The sequence below is a fragment of the Lepisosteus oculatus genome, chromosome 21 (assembly GCF_040954835.1).
Source record: "Lepisosteus oculatus isolate fLepOcu1 chromosome 21, fLepOcu1.hap2, whole genome shotgun sequence".
Lineage (NCBI taxonomy): Eukaryota > Metazoa > Chordata > Actinopteri > Semionotiformes > Lepisosteidae > Lepisosteus > Lepisosteus oculatus.
In genome coordinates, this window is record NC_090716.1 from 16,014,262 (window position 1) to 16,036,788 (window position 22,527).

At 41.2% G+C, this 22,527-nt stretch overlaps 2 protein-coding genes and 1 long non-coding RNA gene across 4 annotated transcripts in view; 1 reads left to right on the plus strand and 2 right to left on the minus strand.

Annotated features, from left to right (window-relative positions):
* LOC138224455 (uncharacterized) overlaps window positions 1–22,527 on the plus strand; it is a 115,584-nt gene that overhangs the window by 15,095 nt on the left and 77,962 nt on the right. The window lies entirely within an intron of this gene.
* Window positions 733–15,563, minus strand: alkbh3 (alkB homolog 3, alpha-ketoglutarate dependent dioxygenase). 2 transcript variants are annotated; one of them, XM_015338506.2, is made up of 10 exons: window positions 15,351–15,563; window positions 14,193–14,285; window positions 13,810–13,898; window positions 12,288–12,322; window positions 9,565–9,612; window positions 9,178–9,281; window positions 7,380–7,468; window positions 5,602–5,811; window positions 5,042–5,140; window positions 733–1,106 (listed from the first exon to the last, which is right to left on the minus strand). In XM_015338506.2, the coding sequence occupies exons 2-10, from the start codon at window positions 14,266–14,268 to the stop codon at window positions 942–944; spliced, it is 915 nt and encodes a 304-aa protein (XP_015193992.1). In that variant the 5' UTR covers window positions 14,269–14,285; window positions 15,351–15,563; the 3' UTR covers window positions 733–941. The 2 variants fall into 2 exon arrangements, with proteins under 2 accessions (XP_015193992.1, XP_015193991.1); XM_015338505.2 differs by lacking the exon at window positions 15,351–15,563 and adding an exon at window positions 15,092–15,143.
* Window positions 16,939–22,527, minus strand: part of hsd17b12a (hydroxysteroid (17-beta) dehydrogenase 12a) — a 47,556-nt gene continuing 41,967 nt past the window's right edge. Inside the window, exons 10-11 of the mRNA XM_006642442.3 lie at window positions 21,303–21,452; window positions 16,939–18,835 (exon numbers count right to left, since the gene is read on the minus strand). Coding sequence (XP_006642505.1) covers window positions 18,728–18,835; window positions 21,303–21,452 — 258 coding nt within the window. The 3' untranslated portion in view covers window positions 16,939–18,727. The remainder of the gene's footprint in view (window positions 18,836–21,302; window positions 21,453–22,527) is intronic.

The window sequence follows — 22,527 nt, forward strand, 5'->3', positions numbered from 1 at the left end:
ATGAAAAATTGTATTATCCCATCTTCAGTGCACACTATATTCTATATTTACGTTTTAATGTATTCTTTAAACAGCATTCAGGACAAATCTGCTTCGGAGACATTTTTATATGCAATTAAAAATGTATTTTTTTATCCATTCAAAATGAAGGGCATATTATGAAGTGAAACATCATTCCCATCATTCTAAATGCTCGTCTACACTCGTATTTCTTTAATGCAGCTACATACACAGTAAACTAAGGTCCTCCTAGGCAGGGACCAAATGCACACTGTAAGTAACTGGTCGTCTTGCAGGTGAAACATTTCCGAGGCCTACAAGACAGAATGCCATCATAACATAATACTGCAGAATAAAGACCACATGACTCTGAATCACTCAGTTTGAGAAAGTCCAGAGTGTGTTGTTCACTATTGAAAACCACTGTGATTCACAGTCATGACCACAGATCATCCAAATCCAGTCAACACTCCTCATCTGAGGAGGCTGTCTTCCTAGTATTTTTTCTGCTAATTTAAAATAAAGTTGACTTTATGTCTAATGAAGCTTCAAATCTTCATTGAATGCAGAAGAAAACTGTGGTTATTTCTGATGGCACTGTGACACTCACTCTGGACTCAAAGATTACCATGGGGAAGTTTTGTAATTGGTTTCTTGTTCTCATAAAAACAGACAAAGCAAAAAACATACCAAACCTTCAAAAACAGGGTGAAGAGAGCTCCGCAGACACACTTTGTAGAGGTGATCTAACATTTTATTGTGTGTTTAGTAAACCACCCTCCTGATTTAATTATTTGACAATTAACCAGTATTTACATTTATCATACATTGATTTAAACTAAGACGTCCAACAACGACTCCCAATTAGAAAGGAAAAAAAATTTGCACTAAATAAATTTTAAAAAATATTTTTTTTGCAGTGCATGTGTGTTCAGACAGTTTCAATGCAGACTGTATCTTGAAGAGCCGGTCCTCTTCTGCACAGAAGCTCTGTGGGCCTTCCCCTCTGCCCATCTGTGCCTGCCGAAGCCCGGCTCTGGGTAGACTGTGCGGAAGGTCAGATTGATTCGAGCACCTCTGTCGTGGTATTCTTTAGGAACCCGGTGCTGCCAAAGCAATTAAGAAAATCAGTTTTTCTGCTGTAATTAATGGGTACTTAGCTCAGCAAAGATCCAGTGCAGAAGAAACACAGACCAGGGGTACTTGCCAGGTTGGGCATCAACAGTACAGAAGATCAGTGAAAGAATTTTGCAGTATCTGCCTGAATATGTTCCATGTAAGAGACCATAACATTATTTGCTTGCAGTACAAAGTCATTTGACTTAAAGTTTACAGTACATCTCACATGTTCCTTTAAGGCTTGTATTTGTTAAATTGAGTATACAAAAAATATTTCAGAGCACGAAAAATAAAATGAGATTTAGAATGTGACTGTAGATTGTTTGACATGTTTCCAAATTAAAGAGCTTCTGTAAAACCAGAATTGGTTGACTGCTGTTAAAATTGCTTATGCGTCTCAAAGAGCTAAGATTGGAAATATAGAGCCGCTGGAATTTGTCAACTTGCAAAATCCGGTGGATGCATAAAAATACAAATAGGCAATCAGCCAAAAACAAATTAAAAATTTTAAAAAGCTTTAAGTCAATGTTTATTGTATTTATTTTCAAAAGGTTCATTTTTATTGAACCGTTCTAATGTTAATTCTTTGGGTGTGCTGCCCTTGGGCATAAGGCACGGATACGTTGGATTGGACGGCTGAACCAGCCCTTGGTGACAGGCCAGGCCAGAGCCCCTCCTCATGGAGCCAGGCTGCTGTTGCACAGGGCAGGGGCTCGAACCCCTGCTGCTTTTCACTCCAGTCCGGCCCAGTTACCTTACTGAAACCTAACGAGTGAACTAACAAGTCACATGGTTGGAAAATGTGAAAGTTTTTTCTTCCTTCTCAGACATCTGGGATGTTATTTTACTTCTGACTTGCAATAATTAAAAGGCAACTTCCAACATGTTAAAGAGGTGAAAACAGTCAAACGGCTCAAACTGGTCTTGTTATTAAATCCTTATTAATGCTCTTAATCATTTAAGGGTACAGCTGTGTGTCTAAGAGCTCGGCTGCAATTAAAAACAGGAGACCAGGACTGGGAGCCCCAGGGAGAGGACCTCCGGCTTTATAAGAAGCAACGATTCCTCTTAAAACCATCTGTGTGTAGATGTAGAAGCCTCTGGTCCTGAGGGATGGAAAGTTGTTTATAAAACGAAAGAAAATACATATTTTTTTAAAGAAGATGGAGCTATATAGCTTTGCTTAGAATACAGTTACAACAAACCGTAGTTTTTCTATATTTGCACTGTTGTCTGTTGTGTATATTTGCACAATGTCTGTTCTTAAAATTAAGGAAAACAAGACCTTGACACTTATTACATCTTATCTTCCTTATTAGGCATTGGTTGCACAAAAGGGAACATTCGTTTGTTAAATTTTTGGAGCCAAAGAAAACAAGTTTGACTAAAAATAACTAATGGAATTCACAGACGTTTTCAAACATTATCAAAATGAACCAAATATGACTCTGAATGGGGGGAGGTGGGGGCTTGTTTAATCATAACTATCATTTTTAGCCAAAAACGTTTTGGCTAAAAATGCAGTCATCAAACTTCCCAACAAGGCTGTTAATGCAGGAACATGTTTTGGATCACAGTGACTTATGGCTGCTTTTACCACTGTGTACAACATCAATACTTCATAATAATCAACACATAGACTTTTGTGTGCTCATGTTGTATGAAATAATTTGCCAAAATCCTTGATCACCTTTAATGTTGACAACTTTTCAAACATGTTAAAATGGTTGCAATGTAATTATCAGGCATTGTTCTATGAGCTACAAGCCATTAAAAGTTTGATACACTCTGGACCCAACCTTTATGTGGTCTGAACTTGACAATTTGCACCAAGACCTGACAGATGCAATTGTAAAGCTCTCAGAGAGGCTTTGTTATGATTCCAGGAAGGTTCTGCGAGGTGTTGAAGAAAGCTGCGTGTTTCTGTGACCTTCGAACTCACTTCACTTTATGAGCAATTACAGTTGACTGTCTTTTTGGAAAGGATATAAAAAAAAGAAGGCCATTAGCTTATCTGGCATGACTGACAGTTTAGCAGATAAGTGAAATTTAATTTTAACTAGTCCTTTATTAAACAATCCAACAGTTTGGGCCTCAGGTTGGTGAAACCTGTTACAGACGCCCCTCAGCGTAAGGAATTGTCCCCCGTTCTCCATCTTAAAGGCGTTTTTATAAGTTTCCAATCATGCTGCCCCCCAGTACTTATTTCACTGCTGAGTATGAAAAAGTCTCCTGGGAAGGTCTTATGCATTTCCATAAGATTTTAGATATTCAATAAAATTTCCTCTGCATCTGCTTTGTTCTAGACTGAAGAGATTTATCTCCCTTAACCTGTTTGTAAATGGCTCCCCCCTGAGACCAGAAACCATTCTTATTGCTTTTCATTGCATGCCTTATAAAGCTATTAGATATATTCTAGATGAGGTGCTACTAGTGTGCTGTAAAGCCTTAGCATACCTTACATGGATTTAAAATCAATACCCTATGTTATATAAAGTGAAATGTTTATGTATTGGAGCAGGGATGTGACAGTTTGGAGAAAAGGAAAAATTGCTGGAGGAGTAAATAAAGCAAAGATCATTAAATCATTTAAATCATCAAAGAGATGTGAAAAAAATAACTCAAGGGGAATGAACACTTATGCAATTAGTTATTTTCACTTCGACATTATAGGGTATTTTGTCAACCAATGGCAAGAAATCTTAAACATACCATGATTCCGTATGGTACCAATAACATGTGGAAAAAGTCCAAGGGGATGAATAATTTTGATAGACATTTTATGTTCTAGCATTGTTTTTCTAAATTAGTCAAACATAAAAACCTACAGTAAGACTCTTCTACAGCTTCTTCAAGCTCAGTTTTCCCACTTTCGATCTAGACTTGTTTTCTCTCCCTGCACATAAAGCTCTTCCACTGCCCACAGCAAACATCAAGTCTGCTTTGCTGCTGCTACAGTTTTTTGTTCTTATGTGGGTATCACCTGGAAACTGAAGGCATCTTTATGTAGCATTAGAGAAGGACAAAACTGCACAAACATCTTCAAAGACGCACTTGTCAACTTCTATAGTCAGATGCCTGTCACTTGGCATCTTTGCAAAGGATCCTTCGCTTAGACTTAATCCTCTAAACTAAGGAAAAGAGCTCTACCTGATGGCCATTTCTGATCGTGAAAGACTAGAATATTAGGGATTCAGAATCCTCCATTCTCTATGCCTTTGGCAAAACTTGTTTACTGGAGAGGGTTTTGACATGAATACGACAGTTTGATGACCTAAAAAACGCGTCATTTCCTTCATTTTGATATTCCTCACAGAGGCTGCTCATTGTTCCTCCTTAGCAAATCAGTGTATTTTGGGGCTGAAAGGCCCAATCTCCTTTAATAGATCATGTGGAAAAAATGTTCCTAAAAATAGGTCTGCCATTCCCCTACTGCCCTTTGTTTCTCAGAATAGCAGTAGAAAAGGACAGAATAACTAAAGTTGTTTACTGGATCTACCAGCTCAGTGCAGTCAAAACCAGTTAAACAGAGCAGAGCCTCATTCAAATCCTGGTTCTTTTAAAATACTGGCTTATGCTGTTTGCGTAGAAGGAAAAATGAACAGGATATTAGCTAAGAATACAGCAACACACTACATTTTTTTAAAGTCAACTAATTGGGGTAAAAAACAAGAGGAATGAGTTGACCAGGGCACTGGAATCACCTTCCAAAGACCTGATGATTTTTAAAAGCAAATCTAGAGTTGAAAGAACAAGGGAAACCCATTCGCGCTCTTGTAGATCCCTTGTTTGTGGGACCTCTTCTCTGCCAGCCAGGTATGCGGACGAACGGGAGAGCACACCGCAGGAGTCGGGGGGGGGAGTAAAAACACATGAGCCAGCCTACGTGACGCGGGCTGGAGAGGCAAGAGCCTGCATTTACCTGCCAGTCCTCCTGCACCGCCCCCTCCATCAGCAGGAGCGTCCCATGAGCCAGCGGAACCCGGAGCCGCTCCACATACGTGTGGTCACCGCGATCCTCCTGCCACACAGCACAGGGGAAGACAGGTTAGTCCCACGGCCCATTAGCTCCTCTGGCTGCTCGGTGCAGGGAGCAGACAGAAGAAACGATTCCGCATCTGTCTGAACCATTTCCGCTTGTCCAATCCAATGTTTTTAAGAAGCACTTCTACGCTGTAAATGCAAATTTATGCAAAAAAGGAATAGCCAGAAATAAGCAGTTTTCTGGTTTTGTTAGATCAGAAAGCTCATGAGGAGGAGGTTTCTGATTAGAGCAGATCTTAGGAGATCTGGTGCTGTCTTCGCCCACAGTGAGTCTGCACAGCAGAAGTGAAAGATTTCCTCTCTGGTTTGAGCACAGTTCAGCCCGGCTCAGACACAGCCGGCTCTGCAGGGCGAGACAGCAGGATGAGCCCCCCCACTGTAATGCCAAGGAACCCACTCTGTGGTGTCAAACGCCCCAGCGGAGGCGCTCTCTCTCACCGCGGCGGGCTGCTTGCGCATCTGGAAGGTGCGCGTGTCCCCGAGGCTGAGCGAGGCGATGGTGGGCCGCGCCCCCAGGGAGGGCTCCGAGTCGCTGTGCCAGGCGATGCTGTCCTTGCCGTCCCGGTACAGATTGCACAGCAGGGAGTTGAAGGAGTGACCGGATGCCAGCTCCACCTGCCCTTTCAGCTCCAGCAGGACGGGGTGCCACTGCCGTGAGCACACAAACAAAAGAGTCGTCACCGTTGTCTCCGCTGACTTCCTCCTGCTCTCCAGAACCACACCGACAGCAGGATTCAGGCACGCGATGAGCTCTGCCGCCTATCAAAAGGTTCATTACTCTGCAGTAAAGTGGGACGGCAAGAGCGACACCTGCAGGTCACACCACAGAAAATCACCCTCTTTGTGTTTTTAAGGGGATAACTCTGAAAATGGGGGCGGCCCCTGACTTTGATTTCCTGATTCATCCGTTTCCGAGCTAAGTCTCCCATTGTGAGGCAAAGCGATCTGCAGCTACATTGGGCTCATTTCATCTCTCATAAATGTGAAGTTAAAAATAATATTAAACATGCATATACCCATCACTTCATACATTCTGCCCATAATCCAGAACGGAGGAAACCGTTCTGCAGTGGAGGCCTTTTTTCCTTACGCTGATACAGAAACGGGGGGAAACACCAGGCAGAGTGCTTCACATCTGAGAGCAAACCCGCGAGAGGCAGGCGATGCACTTGGCTCAGAACAGATTTCTACACATAACATGAAGAATATAAATATCTAGAGCTCATTATTTTGCAAGAATAATAAATGAAACAAACAGTAGATTAAAAAGAAAAACAATTCAGAAGCCAAGTTCTTTACCAAAATCCCTTTTTTCATAACCAGTGTTCAAGAGTGCTGGATAATGTTTCTGCTGTAGTGATGATAAGTTAAGATATTGAAAACTGAAAAAAATCTCAGGCTCCTAGGAGAGTTACAGGAATTAATTAAAGGAGCCCTGGCCACAATAAATCATCTATGTTGAAACTTCCAAGCACAAAAATGAGTTCAAGTTGAAACAGGGTATTAATTGTACCCCAAACCATTGCTGTTTCACCACTAAACACATCACATTCCACACAGCTCCCTGCAAATATCTTCCCCTGGTGTTAAAAGGCATGGAGTCTGCCAGCAGCAAACCTCAAAAACTCAAGTCATATCTTTTGTAACCAAGACTACCTCCGTATTCTGCTGAGCAAGTCAATGTTAATGAGAAAGCCTTTGACCATGACAATGCCTTCAGTATCACAACCCATAGTCTCCCTAGTATTCATCTGACTATTCCATCACCAACTGGCCCTTTTCAAGCTGAAGCTTTAGTCACATGGGTGTTTAAGATGAATGCTCTAGTCCCTTCTTGTTGTGACAGCTATTGAGGAATCACCAAGACAACAAACATCAGTAACATTACCAGCCCTCCTACCACAGACTAAGAGACAAGTGTGATAGAGTCTTAATAGTTGGACACTGAAACAGAACCACCAGGTTCTGCAACACTCCAGCACTCACAGCCCTAAGAACCTGGGTGCTGGCAGCAGTCATAGAGTCATAGTATCAAATTACAAATCAATGTCATTTTGGGCCAAGATTGGCATTGAGAAACAGATATTCTCTGAGCTTATGAGGTTCTTGTTCTGCGAGGCAGAGCTCTTGCACTGAGAAATTGTGTTGCACTGAAAAAGTGTTTTGTTAGCCAAAGTGGTCTCTCACCACGTTCCCAGATCAGAAGTCTACTATACCTCCGGGTTTGCCTGCAGGGTGGAATTTGAATAGGTGTAGGGCAGCTCTCCGAACCAGCACGTCAGCCTGGGCTCGTCATATAAAACCCCTGAAACCACACAGAGCACAAACTCAGGCCGCAGTTCACCGACAGCCCCTCCGCATGTGACCAAAACAATCCAAACTGGCACTGTCTAACATGTCAATTGAATCGCAGGAAAACAACACTTTCCATTCAATTATCTAAGGCAGGATGAGATCAATTACTGGGTCAAAGGTGATCTTACACAGCATGGTCAAAGAAGCCATCCGACAGATGTCATAAGAACAGGTGAAATTCTAGCTCTCTAAAAATACTGAGAATAATAAATAGCTTCTCCAAATTCAATGTAAAAAATAGGGAAGATAAAACAAATAAGATGAACAGTTTCTCACGTGTGCTAAAGCAGAGTACCAGAAAACACTCAGGCACAACGATCAGCCACTGACCAAAGTGGAAGGCAGTATTTCATAGAAGTTTTTGAGTCTAGAAAATATTTTTTTTCATTTTTTTGTTTTACATTTACCATTTGTTTCTGTCACTGTTTAAGCTGATTTAGCTGCTAATTTTCCCAAATAAATGCTAAAATTGCTACAAATCGTTTATTTTAGTAGTAGAGAGAGATGTTTTACTAGCCTGTGAAAGAATTATTGTAGTGGTTGTAGCTGGGTCAGTCATCAAATTCTCACATTTTCTGGAAATGCTTAATTTGCAAATCTTCATGCATTATGGCAGTGTTTCAAGTTTTAAAAAGGTGCCAAGTACTGTGAATTGCTAAGCATGCATGTTTTTGATAAGCACAGATTAGTGAAACTCAGTTGTTTTGACAAAATATTTTTTTTTTTTAACATGAACCCTTGTGATTTAAATGTGATCATTATATCATGGTATCTGGTGGACACCAAATATATAAATACAGAATGTAAGCAAGAAGAATATACACAGTTCCCCTTTTTACATTTTGGATACATTTCTGCCATTTAACATAGCTGTTTGCTAAAAAGTGCTGCCCACTCATGTTGGCATCTGCATCAGAGCCTGACAGGCTGAAATGAAATGGACCAAAACGGCCACAAAGTACTCTTCTTAAATTTAGAAGTGCACAGACTTTATGGAACGAAACATTCGCAAGTCTATAAACACAGCATCACGGAAAAAGCCACAGCTCCCATCAGACTGGCAAAGGTTCCAAAGTACACATTACAGCTGGATTTATTGTATATTCAGGAAAGCAATTACGGACAACTGCAAGAACAGGCCGGCGCCTACAGGAAAGCTGGGATACTAGCAGACATCTCGCAGAGTAACGTGATCCAACTAAAGTCACCGAATTTTCTTTCGATACAAGATGAAAAGCTAAAATATATGCCCCGGATTTTAAACCCAGTATCCACAGCCTATGAATTGTTTTTTTTTTTTTTTCCAGCATGATGAAGCAGGGCAGCAGTGAACTTCAAAATTATTTTGAGCTTTCATCTGCCAAGGCAATTTTAAAAAACAAAAACTAGTACGACACTCTAAAAGAAAAAAAATATTAAAGCACATCAACATCTGCCTATCAGGGTTGGTCAGAGATCTGCTGAGCTATGTTCCTCTTTCATTTGCTTGCTCTGTGCAAATGGAACCAATTGAAGGTATTACACTTGAAAGGTCCAGCATTTAAAAGCTGCAGCTGGCAAATCCCGAAATGGAACATCCTGCCACAGAACGGGAGTTACTGCACGTCAGTTTCCCTGCAAGGGCAGGAGAGCGAGGTGCAGGAAGAGAAGACTTCGTACCCTGATGCATGTTGGACTTCTGCTGCCAGGGAAGCTCCTCCAGGAGTCTTGCGAACATCCAGTCAGCCTCACCAACAGAGAGGAAAGAGGGAAACAGGCGCAGCCTGTGGGCACAAACCACATGAATGAGTAACTCCCCAAGCAAGCCTGATGCTCCATAAGTCTTCTCCCATTAAAGAAACAGACCAATTAAAATACTAAAGGTTCCTTACTTTTTACCAGTTACATAACCCAAGAATAGTTTTTATGCATTTTTCCTGTCTCTGGAAAGTATAAAGACCCCAAAACTTCCATCCATCCATTTTACCAGCTTTACCATCAGTTCTCACTGTGGTGAGCAAGAGCAAGAAACTGGGCTGCGAAGCTTCACACAGCCCTCGTCCTCACCTGGAAATGCCTGTGGGGCCTTGGCTGATCACAAACTCTCCCTCTTTCCTGGGCATGGGCAGAAAAAAGAGAAATATCTCAAAACCGGGCCCACTCTCCTGCTGCAAACTATCTGGATGAAACCGTACTGTGGGCATCAACTGAGGCCTCCTTTCCTTTCAACCAGTAGTCCAGAGAGGCGAAGACCTTCCTCCCTCTGTGGCTCATGTGGGACAGGCGTCTGACACTGCAGTCCCAGGCCCTTGAGCTCCTGCTCCTGATGGGGCTGTAACCTTCACCAGATGCCAGGGCGTTACGGGCCTGGTGGCATAGTCCTCAGCACTGCTGCCTCGCAGCCTTACAGCTCTGGACCTGGGGTGCTGTCTGCATGGAGTTAGTTTGTGCTCCCCGTGTTTGTGTGGGTGTCCTCCTGGTGTTCCAGTTTCCTCCCAGAGACCAAAGACAGACTGGTATGTTCACTGGGGGCTTCTGGGATAACTGGCTCTGGTGTCAGTACGAGTGTGTTTGTGTCTGTGTGTCTATGTTAGATGAAGCAATCAGAAAATGGTGAATGGAAATAGCAAATTGCTCCTTTGATTGAAACACGGTGCTGCACACCCACAGCAAAAAAAAACAATGAAATAACAGAAATGATACAATAAAGGCAAAATTGAAAAGCATTACTGCATAAGTATTCAAACCCTTTTCTGTGGCAAACCTAAATAATGTAGGTGCACAAAATAACCTCAACAAGCTTCACAGATAGCCAAGTTGCCTTTGTGTGCAATAACAGTGATCCATATGATCGCAGAATAAAATCTCCTCTATCTTAGATTTTCCAGGCTTGCAGCTGCACTTGCTTCTAAAGATGTTGCCACTGAATATCCAGTTCCAGTTCATGTGTCTGAATACTGATGCAAACCACATATTTCCATTCTCTTTAGTTTTGGCTGACACCTACTGTAACCTATCTTAGCTTTAGAAGTCATGAAAACAAACATTACAGCAAGGCTCTGACTATGGTCTGAGTACTTTTGCAAGGCGCTGTATTTTCGGGTGCATAAAACAGTTAAATCAATGTAACGCAGTTCAGACAAATGTGGCATGGATTTAGAAATGCCAGGAACTGCTTTACTAACTACAACACACTGTTCTCAGTTTAATTTTATTCACACTTCTACTGTAAGAAGATGTGAATATAACCAAACTCACAATGTCTTCTTCTCATTCCACTTATAGTAAGAATGCCAAATACAGTACGTCTGTGTTTGCCTCAGTGGTTATCTGAGGAATTTAGAACACTCAGATTTTATCTCTAGGATTCAAGCTTCACATGCAGCGAGGAACTGACAAAAATCGATCCTTTCCAGGAAGAAGTGGCACACCAGTCCTCTTCTCCATAAGCTCTTGAAAGCCACTGTCACTCTCTACATCCCTAGTCCAGGTGTGCATCAGCCAGTTCCTTGCCACAGACCCTCACTGTGCAGAGTCAGAGAACTGTGCCAAGCAGGCTGTGCTTCTCTCATGACATAAACATAGGCTCTCTATTACATAAACAGCCTTAGCTTATGCCTGAACTTTCTGTTTTAAAGGATTGGAGAGCTCTTAAGGTTAAGATTAAGCTAAAAGACATTGCCAACACAGCCTCACATGTGTGAAAAACTCTGACACCAATGTGTGTTGTGCAGACATGTCTTCTTATCCCCCCCAAAAAAATCCATTAAATGTAATCTTGAACAAAGTTCGAAGACCCCCAGCAATAAAAAAATTGTTTTACAAAAACAATGCTAATACAGAATTAGGATAGAATGAATAAAGCACCCGCAGAAAATTAGATGAAAACATTTTCTAAATTATATTTAGCCTGCAATAAAGAAGTTACATTAAATAATACTTAACTTAATTTAAGCATTAAAAGCAGGAACACATGTGTAAATTACTTTTATTGCCAGTGTCGCATCTGAAAGTACTTGCAGACGGTGTGATACAAGTAAGAAAAAAATACTTTATGTTGCAGTAAAGGCAATTACACAATCATAAATCATGATGGATTTTGACCCCACTTAACTACATTCCTTATGAAGAGAGTATTCTGTTGGTTTTAATCCACCTCTTTCAACATGGTTCTGTCAATGTAGGGTTTGTGTAGTAGACTTGGGCCTTTTGGCTCACAGCAGCAGATCATGTGAGTTTTGAGTTTACTGAGATTTTTTTTATAGTGCTGAAAACGATCTTGGGAATCAAACCCATTCCAACCTAGCTAGGTCAGGAGAGGCTGACATCTCTGATGACTGCGGAAGATGCTGAATGTATAAAACAGATGCAGGCAGTCTGATCCTGGTACTACGTCTATCTAGCAACTACATGTATATTCAATCTTTTCTCTCTGTTAAAGGAAGTAAAGAAAAATAAATTTTGACTATTAACCAATGTGATTGACTGCTTAACAGTCTAAAAGAGTGTGACCCTTTTAGACAAGAGCACAACATTTTGAACATATTTAAAACATTCTTTAAAAAAGTTACTCCAAAACTCGATACTGTAAAATGGACCATCATCTCTAAACAGACTTTTTTACCCTTAAATATATAAAGTATTGAAAATTATTGCTAGGGTGTTCATCACTGGAATGCTCCTTAGTGTCCCTAAGTTTGCTATAACTACAGTCTTTTTGTTAACTACTCAGCAGCAAAAAGTAAAAAGATTTACATGTAAAAAGGGAAAAATGAGCCAAGCATACTCACTCAATGACTTTCTCTGCTGGGATTTCCCTCCTGAGCTGTTGACAGAGAGAAGAAAGACTAGATCAGGCCTAGATCCTTAGAATAGCACAATAAAGTCACACTCCAGAACTTAGAATTTGACACAAATTGATCCCTTTCAGAAAGAAGTGGTAAACCACTGTCACTGTCTTTATCCCTAGTCCAAGTCTGTATCAGTCAATGCCTTGCCATAGACCCCTCACTGAGCAGTCAGAAAACTGTGCTAACATTTTAGTTTTAGAGAGAGGATAAAACAGTGCATAATGATTTGCCACACAATCATTCGTTTTTGTTGTAATTCTCAGGGTTACGATGCAGTTACAAGCCCCGTTTTAACTGTAAAGCAACCCTGCAGAGGACTAGGTGTTGGGTTACTTTCATATATCTGATGTCACAAAAGTTACTTAGTAAAATCTAGTGTGTCCTATTTTTTAAATGAATGTCCAAATAAAGATGAAGATTAAGATATCTGTACCACTTTAACTCAATTCTTTCTGCAGGATTTAGACTGCAGTTCCTTTTATGGGGGTTTCCTTCCACAATATATGGTAGGTTAATTGGCTGCTCTATAACTGGAGTGGAGTGTGTGTGTCTGTATCTATGTCCATGTGTGTTGAGCAACAGATAGGCATCCTGTCCGGGATGTATCTCCCCTTGTGCCCAGCTCTTCCCAGGATAGGCTCTGGTCCACTGTGACCCTGAATTGGATAAGCAGGTATTGAAAGTGATGATGATGATTATTACAGTTCCCAACAAGTCATCTCAGGTTCTCTGGCCAGCAGCTCTAATGTGTGATCTGGCACCACCTGCTGTCTGATTCACACCAGGCAGAACTTGTGCTTTGTTGCTGGACAGTGCAGTCATCTGACCAATAAGTTGTGGTACACAGACTAAACAAATTTACAATCAATTTCACACATATGACAGAAAACATAATGACTGGAAGATACACTAGGCTACACAATGAAGGTTTTGACTGTGGGATCATTCAAAACTACAGCAGACCCTGCAATGGCACCAGTGTGGCATAGTGGTTAAGGCTCTGGGGCTCTGGGGCTCTGGAATCCTGCTTGTGGATTCAATCCCAGGTGGGGACACTACTGCTGTGCTTTTAAAGACCCTTACTCAGACTGCTCCAGCAAACCCTGCTCTACAGTCTCTTGTGGCATAAATCAGATAACTTTAGCCTCAGGAACAAACTGTGGATTAAAGTGTTAGATCAGTTCTGAGAAGAGCAAGTTACAGTTACACCCCAGAATTTAAGGGTCTCAAAACATTTTGAAGAGAAGATTAAATGGTGCACAATGACCCTTATTATTAATAACAGAATTACTTAATGTGTAAGAGACCAATGAGCCAAATAGCCTGTGTGCATCATACATATTTCTTGCAATTGTTTTTTCATTGACAGTTTTTAGATATTAAGGGTTTTCATTTTTGGGATGTGCTCAAAAAATCCCCACGAAGAACTATCCTGCTGATACATTCATTCCTCAGCTCTCACCTGTGTTGGCTGTTGGAACTCAAATTTCACCTCTTCCGGACCCCAGCAATTTGGGGCTGTAGAAGGCGAGCTTATTACACCTGGGGTTTCTGAAACAGCACCCAACATGTTAAATAAACAAAACAAAGGGGTTAACAAGATAACCCTCTGAAACAAAAAAGAAATCCTTTGTTCCACAGATGCATTTAATTAGCCTTTTAGTGCTGTGGTAGGTTTGGTCACCTACTGTTGTGAGTCATTCTGAGTTACTGGCTGTTCGTACAGTATATTCTGATTTATTATAATAACACCTTACATTTAGAAGTGATCAAGGGTTTCTGATGATATGTATTTTAGTGATAACAGAAAAACAAACAAACAGGTAACTGGATAATTTCACATACCTCTGGGGTTAGGGGCCTTTGGCAGAGCTCTGGCCCAGGCTCCTTGGACTCTTGCTCGCTGTCTCTTGTCTCCCATCTTTTGGCTGATTATTGCTACCAGTGGAGTACAAAAAAATGGATCTGGTATTCCACCCCCCAAGAAATGGTCGTTGTGGTAAAGTTACCCTGATTAAAGATTTTATTGTCCCCTGAGGGATTTTTTTTATGGACACACAGCAAAGTGATTGAGAAAGACAAGTGATTACAGGTTTGGGCGGTGCGAGAGAAGGTGGTTAAAAGTAATTACTGGCAATTCGAGCATCATTCAGGCAGGTAGTCTGTGAAAACACCTTGAGGATCCTCATTAGTGCACAAGTCACACCAATACATCTTGGCCGCTAGTCAGGATCTCAGACCGAAAGAGCTGCTTCAACGCCTGTCGTTCAGTAACAGCCTTTTACTGACACCTACAGATAAGGTACCGAAGCAGACGCACTTCGTTTTAAATTTTCTTGGTTCTGAAATGATTTAAAGTCTTCGGGTGCACTCCGCAGAAACTACAGCAAGGCGCAAGGCAAAGGCAAGATAATCAGCGATCAAGAAATCATTACAATTATAGAAATCACTCATTCCCATAGCTGATAAGAACACGAACCTGAAAGCAAAACTGCTTCTAACAGCAGAGTCCGAGTCTATTTCAGTGTTAAACAATCACAGCACTACAAATACCCACCACAAATATGTATCCAATTATTTTAAAGTTTGATATGCTAATTTGGAGTATTTTATTGCGCAATTTAAATAATGACGACGCGACAAGCGGTACGTGCGGAAAATAAAATTTCAAATGATACATTTGATAACATCGCTAATGATATTATAAATATGTTTTTCTAAAAAGCAAAGATTTGTATTCAAACCTGGAATATCACATTGCCGTGTTATTGAGGTGTTGCAAGAAACAATACGGGAGGGAAAACGAGTCCCACAAATCAAAGGTTCCTAGCTATAAATATATATTCCGCCTAATTATTACATGTTCGTGTAAATACTCATGTATACACAATAGCAGTAATATAGACTTTTCGAAATGGTCTCACATGATACTGATAATACTTTCCTGATATTGTTCGAGTCATTTTAGTTCAATTTTTACAATATAAAAAAATCACCGTTTACCAGTTAGCACAATGTGAGTGGCTCAGTCGTTGGTTTATTGCGACGAATAAACGTGCTCTCACAGACTTGAGGCTAAACTAGCCCGAGGTGAAATGTAGTCAGGACACCAGGACTGTTACTCCCACTCTTACATGGAGCTACGGCAAGAGCCAGGTAGAGAGTTATCCTGAAGATGGCACCTCCTACAGTATATCCTACTCAGCACTGCAGTTTGTCCCGTTACCGGCCTGTGGAGCTGGTTTGGATACTCGGGACACAAGCAAAAGCGCCGCTTACAGGCTGCTTGTTCACGGAGGTCTCCCAGCACCAGCTCTGCTTAGCCTGCGAGAAACCTGGTAAACCTCTCTTGCACAGCTGAGGGAAAGGGGAAAAGGACAGCTGTGTGGCAGGACCGTTCTCCACTCCCCGACATGCATTACAGAAGAACAGGGCAATTCCTCAGGCTGCTTCCGAGACACGTATGGTTGGGCTTTGGTCTGCATTTGCCTTAGGAGGAACCACAGCAGTCAGGCTGCAATGTACAGTGTGTCCTTAAGGAGAATGGAAACTACTCCAGCACAAGGCTACATTTCTGGTCATCGAGGACCATACTATGGATATTTTAAGGATCTCCTTTGATTACCAACGATCAAGATTAAGACTTTGAAAAAGTGTAAGAGCTTTTTTCAAGAAAGAAGGTGAGGGGGCGGAAGCATAGCAGTCAACATTACCAGTTGATGTACAACCACAACTCCCTCAAGTTTTATACAACAGGTAATTTGTTCAAGTTAATTCAGACTGCTTGTGAAGAAGCTCAAACTGTGATCAAACTATTCTAGATGATGTGTATTGTCTTACTGTCCCATGACATTACACACCCTCTTATAGTTGCTGATACAAGAGTTCGCAAAGGGAGGTTGCTTAGCTACAATCAGGTGCTTCAGTCCTTTCCCCAAAGCAAGTTGTTTCTATGCTTATGTACCAATGTTTAACAGAATTCTGTTTTGATTAGAATAGGTAACCCTGTCTTATGTAATGTGAGGATTTTCAAAACAATGAACAAGCTCTAAGAATGTGCATTACGGGACAGTGGTAACAGGGTGGGAAAAAAAAGACATCTACTTTACAAGATGAACATTCTCATTAGTGTTCTTCATTCTCTATTCTGTTTCTATGTCATTTATTCTGCATGCTTAAAGAATAAAATATTACTGTGTGAGAATACAAACTGCTGAATTCATGCTTCCTCCAAGTCTTTTTCCACAATGGCTTGAAACCGAAACATGAACAATACTTTCAGTGAACAGACCAAGTCAATCTTCCTTAAAACTCATTGCTAGTGACTTCCAGGTCTACATCTGCTAAAAACCAGACATTTTTAGAAGTAACAAATCGCTATATGAATTGTAGGCGACTTTCTATTTAATGCTATTGTAAGACTTTTCTATATCTCAGGGTTTAGTTCCATAATGAAATTATCTATTAATCGACAGGAAGGAAAAATGGGCCAGACCTTTTCTTCTGAAAACCTGTTGCAGATTTACAATAATTAAAAAATGACTTTCTGAGAAACATGATGAAAGTAAGAAAAAACACACCAGGCTCAGTCTTTAGTAGAGGCTTTTATTGTTAGAAATACTCAAGTCGACACCAGTTTGTCAAATCAAGTCATGAGAAACCATCACAGGCCATGGGTGTAGTTCCTGTGACAGCCAACAATCGCTAAAAAAGATCAACAGCTCATTACCTTAAACAAATGTTATGTTGCTTTTTCACAGTGAAGGTTCCCTGTTGGGAAAGAAAACTGGACGGGAAGACTAGAGTTTTCAAAGCAAATCATTAGCACTGGACTTCATTCTTTTCAAAAGTTAAATTAAATTTTTAAAGTTAATTTATACCAGGACAAGAAGGAAGCAGAACACAAAGAATTAGCAAGAAATAAGACTCGCATTTGATTAACAATTCAGTTTAAGGCTACAATATCCTACAAACAGTATTTTCCACACAGTTGGGGTAAGTGAAGTTGGAACATGTGGCTGCAGTCCATTTAGATGTGTAGTCGTTTGATTTCAAAGACATGGAATATCAGTATCAGCAAGTTGTAAAAAAATATTTTATCTTCGTTCAAACCGTTAAAGAAATAATCCTACATAGGTACAAGTTAGACAAGTACTTTAAAACTTTTATGATTCATAGTGTAGGACTGGGACTGAGTGTTTAACTGTGAATGAGATGGGTCCTAAGTTCACCTGAACTTTGAATATGGCTTCTAATACATTTAAATAGATGCCAGGTTTATATGTGCCTTACAATCCCTCTCTCTCTAACCTCAAACATGCAGACAATCTTCTGAGAATCACCATGTCGACATTCAATGACAGCCTTTGACTTCCAGACAACATACTGTATGTACACAGAGAAGCACTGTCTAATACACAAGAAGACTGCATAGTGCTGTATTTGCACCCTGGCAATACTGCTGGTACGTTAGCCTTCATATACTTCAGCAACCTGACAAAGTTCTTATTATGAAGGTACAATGCTCATCAGAACTGAAGATAAGGCACCAAAGTTGACCCCATTACAGAAGCGCTATGGTCAGACATGAAGTTAACAAAAAAACAGAGGTACTCCTAGGCTAAAGTCACCCTAGTTTTGCCTAACTGAGAAAAGAATAACATTTGATTTTACTCTAAACTTGACAGAAGAGGTTGTCTAACTCTCCCTGCCAATGTGCTGCTTAACCACCTTCCCCCTGCCAAATCCAGAACCTGGCAGGATTCTCTCACCTGAAAGCTGAGACTCAGCAGGAATCAATTTGATCACCTAAATGTCAAATCCTGATTCCAGTGGCCATCAGTGAAAAATCATTCAGTCCTCATGTTTGACAGACTGCAGGGAGTATGGGATTCAAAGAACCATTTTTCTTCAAGAAAATGGTAAAGATTAATTTCACCTTAATGCAATTTTTTCCCTAAACTTCAGCTGATTTAACAAGTTTCTGTATGGACAGGAATTACACCTTATAGTCAACTATTGCAGCCTCCACTTCTACATTGTCATCAATAACTTCAGCAAGTCCATTAGAGGATTTAAATAAGCAACTCCTGTGTGCTCTGTGCTTCAGACAGAGCCCTATCATAGTACCAGACTTGTGCAAAGACATTACCCTAACAAATCCCACACCCTAGACACACGCTCTCAAACACCGAGAGACGGGTTCTCAAAGCATAGTTAAAAACTAAAAAACAAAATTCTCGAAGCCAAGCGTGTAAGACTAGCTTTGGTCCTTGACTGAGCTCCTCCAGCAGGAGAAAGGAAAGGCCCCTGCCCCTGCCTGAGGCCTCTCCCCTAGACAAGCGAAAAGGCCGGAGGAGCTCCCACATGCAGCTCTGCCTCTATTGCTCCTTCTGCCTCTTCAGGTAGCGAGCGCGCAGCCTCTTGTTCATGTTCATGGACACGTGGATCACCACCTGCACGGGCACCAGGCACGTGGTCACCCAGCCCTGAGGGAACCAGAACAAAAGACGTCAGAGCGGTGTCGCAGCCCCGGTTTGGAAGTCATTCTGTCATATGGGACTACTGGAAAATAAGTCACTCAAGCTACCAGAATGTGCACAGATTTGTAGGGTCTATACCTGGAGCGTGCAGGGTTGACGCTGTACTTAGTTTGCAGGATGCCAAACACAGTGCAGTTCCATTTAAAGATCTTAAAAACGTCCTATGCAAATGGTATTGAAGATCACACCGCATCTCAAGTTCTAACTTTAATTCTGCTTTAAGCCATTTCTGGTATTGTACAGTTTTAGAGAATTATTTTCCTGTACTGTACACGTATAGATGTAAATCTAGGTTATATTGTGACAAGTGTAGAATTTCCCTCAATCATCACCAGGAGCAGGACTCTGAAAAAGGATGGATGGGTGGAAACAAGGAAAATGTTGAAACAAGGAATATGAAATTTAAGAAAAGAAATATGAAGTTACACATTGCAGTAATTAAAAGTATTCTTTGTGTACACCTTTTCTCATTACATTAAAGACATCGCACCCTCCACTTACTGGAGACCAAAAGAAAATTCTTCCTCGATGCATTAAGTTTTGTAGAAAAAGTAAATAGATTCTTAATATTGATTAAATGTTTTTGGCGTCATTTGGATTGATCGTTCATGAATGGTCATAATGCTCATGAGTAACTTTTGCAAAAGCACTAAATCACCTCTTTAGGAAGTCAATATGCACAGGTGATGAAGTAATTTAACCCGCTGAACGTCCAGCCTGCTGAAGTGCAAGAAAGGAGAAAAACACAAAGTGACCACTACTCTTCACTTATCAAGAGCACAACACCTTTGTGCCATTGTGCTGGAGGCAGGGCTAAGTTGACGCACTGTCACTTGCCATCTGGATTCTTCACAGCTAACAATTTCTAATCTGGCATGATGCTACACTATTTGGGAAAACATGAATCATAACACCAAGCCTGACATCATGCTCTATCATCCCGATCCTATTTGCACTGCCAGCATCTCCACTGCGCAAGAATCAGTAAAGAGCCATCACGTGTGCGAGCAATTCACCTGTGAGGAGACAGCTCAACAGTCAGCTTGAAAACCAGACGACCACTCAGAAGCCCACTGCTTATGAATGTTCATCAGTGCATCGGTATGAGGTGGAGTGAGTAATATCACCAGACATGGCCTCTTTAGCAACGAATCAAGGTTTTACATTACACAAAATTGATGCACATCACTGAGCACGGCACAGATGTGTAGAACTATACTCTAGTTATGTACAAAAGACCAATCAATCGATGTGGTGGTCTAGGTGTTAAGGTGTGGTCAGGAGTGTTCAGCTGTTACAGAATTCCACATGTAGTGTGGCAGACTGTACAGCACTATGTTAATCAAAATCCCAGGATTTTACACAATGCCCATCAGGCGCATCCTGATGAGACAACATTCCAGCAAGATGACAAATCTTCAGGCTGCTCGAGTAATAAAATGGCTTGAAGGCCCCACTGAACATCTGTAGGATACGCTGGGACATCATGTGGTAACTCATGAGTCCCACCAGACAGCATGGAATCTAGAACAAAGCTTGTGACACAGATGTACAGCAAGTATTGCTTCTAACAGTGGTCCCACACACTACTACCCCAGAGTAACATTCACTCTTAACTCATTGTTGATCAACCGTGTTGTTGACAATCAGCGCAATGAGCTTAGCTATAACACAACTGTTCAATATGTCAGTGCACCTGCTGCCAAAAAATCCTGGTAACTTCAATGTTTAAAATAATTGATAAAGAGTTGCAAAAAAAGGGTTATAGATTAAAATCAAATTAACAGATCACTAGGTAAAAAAAAAAAGACAGGGAAACATGAAAAAGAGGAAGTGCATTAGATTCTGATAACAGGTGACTACCTATTAAAAAGGATTGAGGTTTTCTGAAAAAAGTATCAGCCATGTTAATTAAACCGATTAAGCCATGGGATCTCTCAAGAAAGGACCGAGCAAGAAAGGGCTAGCAGCCAAATATCTGATCCCTCACTCATACATGTAACTGTGCTCGTGCACCATCTATCAAAGACAATGAACTCCACCCCCGACGTCAAACGAATTGGCCATGACAAAACTCATGGAATACGAATGAAAAAAGTAGCAATACAAATAGGAATTTTAGGGATTTGCAGAATCTCTGTGTAGCGGGCCTAATGTTTTAAAGCTTTAAATATGAGGACATGGCATTTTGACTTTTTACCAAAAGGCAACTTTTGAAGAAATAGGGAATGATTAGTGTAATCAGATGAAGAGAGGATTAAGTGTCGTTTCAAATGTGAAGAGAAAAACAGTAATTCAGAGTTCTGAACAGAAGAGGAACAAGTTTTGAAAAAGGGACCAGCACAAAGGCGGAGTTACTGGCCCATCAGCCAGACAGGGTTGTGACTGCAGTCTGCACCGCCTGCCCTCTCACCATCACTGCGTGAGGTAGATATCCATTGGTCTGGTCCTCCAGCCCCACTGTGTTCAGCTCAGCCCTGACGTAGGTCTCCGGACTGGGCTTGTCCAGGGTGGGCTTGCGGATCTTAGTCATCTTGGTGGCCACAAAGAAAGGCAACACGCTCTAGGTGTGAAGGAGAGAAAGACTGAACAATTAATCCACTATAAAAACAGTGTTGTCTTACAAGTTGGGGAAGGAATGAACTCCACTGTCCAAGTGAAAACTGCTATACTGTAGGTCCCGGGTGTGAGTGACAGGGAGATCTGAGCCCGTTGCTGTAAATGCAATTCCACATGCTGAGCTGGAGAACATTCAGGTTCCAAATATCTGGACATTTTGCCGAGTAGATGGTACAGGCCACACCTCCATTTTTTTAAAGAAAACCCCTCATTTTTCAGCCTAGCAGAACACATTTTATCACCCTTGATGAAGGCAGGAAATATCGGTGTGCTTTGGACACTATGAAATCAACAGTTTACACGCGTCCACATCCTGTAACATTAGTTACTGTAACAGTGGCCCTAGGCTGTGTACCACCAAGTCTTTAAGCCTGCAGTTTGGCTGCACAGAGCAAAAACTGTCCGGCATAAAGAGAGCCTTGGACCCGTCTTTAAGCCTGCAGCATGTCAAAATGTCTGCTCTTACCTTCTGTATTAGGTTATGTTAACGGTTTAATGGTTTTTTGTACTTCACAGAAGTGCTGTTTGTTCAGTGATGTAAATATTTCTGCAGCAATACATTTCATTACATAACATGAGTGACTATGCAACACAACTTATTGCACTTGGTGAATGTTCTCTTTTACTGTGTGCAACAAACTTAAACGAGAAAATAAGTGAAACAGCCTGTAACATATGATACAGCAAAGACTGCATACCTTGACGGTACCGACGTTGACGTTACACATTCAAAGTCAGTACCGTCATCGCACTGGTCCAAACCAGAAAGACCGGTGCTTCCCCAGGTGACAAGAGTTTTACTGAAAAAAAAAATACATTTCCAGACTACCAGCCACCAAGTTTTAAAAGGGAAACACTGAAGGTCAGACAATAAGAATTCTTATATCGTTCAAGATAGCCACATGGTGGGGCTATAACACAACTCAACAAAACACCCAGAGCTGCACTGAACTCCAGATACAAAGCGCAAGGCACACCCTGGAGCTTCTACTGGGGTATTTTTAACCAAGACCTCAACC